General features: G+C 47.0%; 1 protein-coding gene across 1 annotated transcript in view; it reads right to left on the bottom strand.

The window, feature by feature from the left end:
- GOLGA7 (golgin A7) overlaps window positions 1-3,014 on the bottom strand; it is a 16,822-nt gene that overhangs the window by 13,623 nt on the left and 185 nt on the right. The window contains exon 2 of the mRNA XM_010846440.1: window positions 2,972-3,014. Coding sequence (XP_010844742.1) covers window positions 2,972-3,014 — 43 coding nt within the window. The remainder of the gene's footprint in view (window positions 1-2,971) is intronic.

Raw genomic sequence — 3,014 nt, 5'->3', positions numbered from 1 at the left:
AAAAGAAAAAAATAGTTAAAAAAAAAAGTTAAGAGCTTCTTGGAAAGATTTGAAAAAAATGCATGACAGGCGGCAGTAAAGGCGAGGACACACAAAACGAAGGGCCCTGCAGGGCGACCGCCGGCCTCGCGCTCACGCCCCGCAGGCTCCATGAGGTGCGGCCGTCCGCGCCCCTCTGGGTGCCTGGACACCGACACAGCAGCTACACTGACACCTGGAGGCTTGTCAAGTTAGAGCTGCTTGGACCAATAAGCAGTGGATGTCTGAATGGAAACAGGAGTCGGGCTCATCTGCCAGAATTTTTGTTTCATGTTGAACTACCTGCCGAAAGCATCAGGCTGAAGCTTGTCAAAGGTAACGAGTCAAAGGTAATTTCTACTGACCAGCTGTAGAGACATAGTTTTAAAGGGATGCAGGGAACAAATGCCTCAATTATAGCTCGCTCACTCCTCTTTCTGCCCACACCAACGGTTCCTAAGATGTCTGCATGCTGGCTAAAGTTAAGAATCGAGCTTTAAAGAAATGTCCTGGCGACAAAGCGCTTACACATCAAAGTATTATGTTCTCAGAGGCAGTGAGAAAGTAAACTTGTTAACACACAGAACTTGTTCTTACTCTCAAATTAAAGGGTACAAATGTGTGTGTGTTTAATGCTTTAAAGTCATACAAAACAGCTGGATGTTTATTTCTCCCTCTATTACATTGCCAAGTACGACGTTCTCACAAAGGGAAACTCAGCCTCAGTGGCAGCGCAATCAGTACAATTTCTAGGTTAAGCAGTAGAGAAACAAAGAGAGAAACCTTTCAATTTTCCATCAAACAAAGCAAGGAAAATTTAAACCTGTAATTTAAATTTAATCTCAACACACTTTAAAAAAAAAAAAAATCAAAGCTTTCTCAAACAGTTTCAAGTATAAGCTAGTGTTTTAACCCAAACATTTAAAAAGAAAGAAAAAAAAAATTCAAGGGTAGCTCAGCTGATAAAGAATCTGTCTGTAATGCAGGAGATCTCGGTTCAATTCCTGGATTGGGAAGATCCCCTGGAGAAGGGATAGGCTACCCACTCCAGTATTCCTGGAATTCCCTAGTGGCTCAGATGGTAAAGAATCTGTCTGCAAAGTGGGACACCTGGGTTCAATCCCTGGGTTGGGAAGAGTCTCTGGAGAAGGAAATGGTAACCCACTCCAGTATTCTTGTCTGGAGAATCCCCGTGGACAGAGAAGCCTGGCGGGCTACAGTCCATGGGGTCGCGAAGTCTGACTGAGCGACTAAGTGCACACACACACAGTACTCAGAATCACAAGTGGTGCTGGGCTACACGAAGTCAGAGAAACGGAGGGACTCCAGAATGTGGCAAGCGCGACTTCCTATAGCCATCCATGGAGTACTGTCACTGCACCGTTTCTGTATTCAGACCATAAAATAAAGGTTCCACCACACACAGAGTTGAAGGCTCAAGTCTGATTCTGCATAAATAGACTTGGCTCAATTATGAGCTGAAGTTTGACTTTTAAATCCTTTAAACAAAGCATCAAGTGACATCCAAATAAGTGTGGGGCAAAAGAGTTGTTTACATTCTGATCTGAAAGCACATAAACAGTATTAAGTCAGAGTTTCCCTAAGAGACTTAAAAGTGAAACATTTGATCTATTTCATATAAGTACTAAAAAAGCCTGTTAACTATAATGCTAAATTATTTTACAAACCACATTCAGTAGCTCTAGCCAAAAGGCAACTTGCTCAATTTCTATCTTTTCAAACCACCATGGAGGTGTCCAGCTAGTGTCAGGCTGAGTTATCTCATAACATGGCAACAACAAACTGCAACAATTACAGGACATTTCATAAACAAACTAATCTACAAATCATCTTTATAAGGTGTGCTGGGTCCTTAATTTGCATTTAAAGAAACATACTTGGGCCACTAACCTGCTGAGGGTTCTAAATCAAGCCAAAGCACACTGTCATTGATCTTTGTTGATTTTCCCACCTTGGCAATCAGGTAGAACGACCTACCCCCCACAAGCTAATTTTAAATGACTGCTGCACATTGCTCCAGTACATACTCATCGCCACCTACCTACTCCACGGCCAGCACTTCACAGCTCCACACCCATGCCCAATCACCCCTGACTCCCTCACCCTCTTGTCAAAGAGAAAAGAACCACAAAACCTGCTCCCATCTAACCAGAAGCTGACCTCTGAGCAGGAAACAGGTTCACCTTACAAACCTCAAGACCAAACAGTCTGTCTTTGGAGTATGAACACACCTAGGCACAAGAAAACACACACATAGTCTCACTTCGCTGCACCTTTACAGTAAGATCCAATGACCATTATTATTCTTTTTATTAAGTCTGAAGAAAGGAGAAACACCCCTTCCTGCGCCCAAGACCGTCCAGAGGACCCACATTCTGATGACAGTTCTGGCCCACAGGCCAACAAAAGTCGGCTCCCACCGATAATCAGCATAAGGAACTAGTTGAGGGCCTCGTTCTGAAATATTTCCCTGTCCAGACCCATGCACTACTCTGTGTTTCTCAAGGTTCGGAAAAGGCCTGTCTGCGCTGCCCAGCACAGCACCGAATAATAAACCAGCACAAGCGGCCGGACGTTCGTCACTCGAATGATGGTGATCTTTGCGTGGTGAGGTTGGAGAATGCAGCTTACACAACACGCCGAGGTGGGTGGCCTGGAGGGTCAGGAATCAAGTGCCTCATCACTGTGGTCACTAACCCGGGGTGGGGTGGGGTGGGGAGGACAGCAGCGTACCGATTCCGGCCCTGGCCATCATCAGGTCATCCGGCCCGGCGGCTTGGCCTCATTCCTCCTGCTCCCGACCCCGGGTCTTGCTTACCAGACCCCTCCTGGCACAGCCCTGGCCCAGGCCCCAGCTGTGCCCGGCCCCTCCCAGACCCGCACTCCGCCGCCGCCCCGGCCGAGCGCAGGTGCGGGGAGCCCGGCCGCGTACCCGGTTCTCCAGCTCCGCGGGGAACTTGGTCTGGAACTGGCAG

This window comes from Bison bison, unplaced genomic scaffold, assembly GCF_000754665.1.
Source record: "Bison bison bison isolate TAMUID 2011002044 unplaced genomic scaffold, Bison_UMD1.0 scf7180017864236, whole genome shotgun sequence".
Lineage (NCBI taxonomy): Eukaryota > Metazoa > Chordata > Mammalia > Artiodactyla > Bovidae > Bison > Bison bison.
This window is presented reverse-complemented; position numbering and strand designations above follow the sequence as displayed.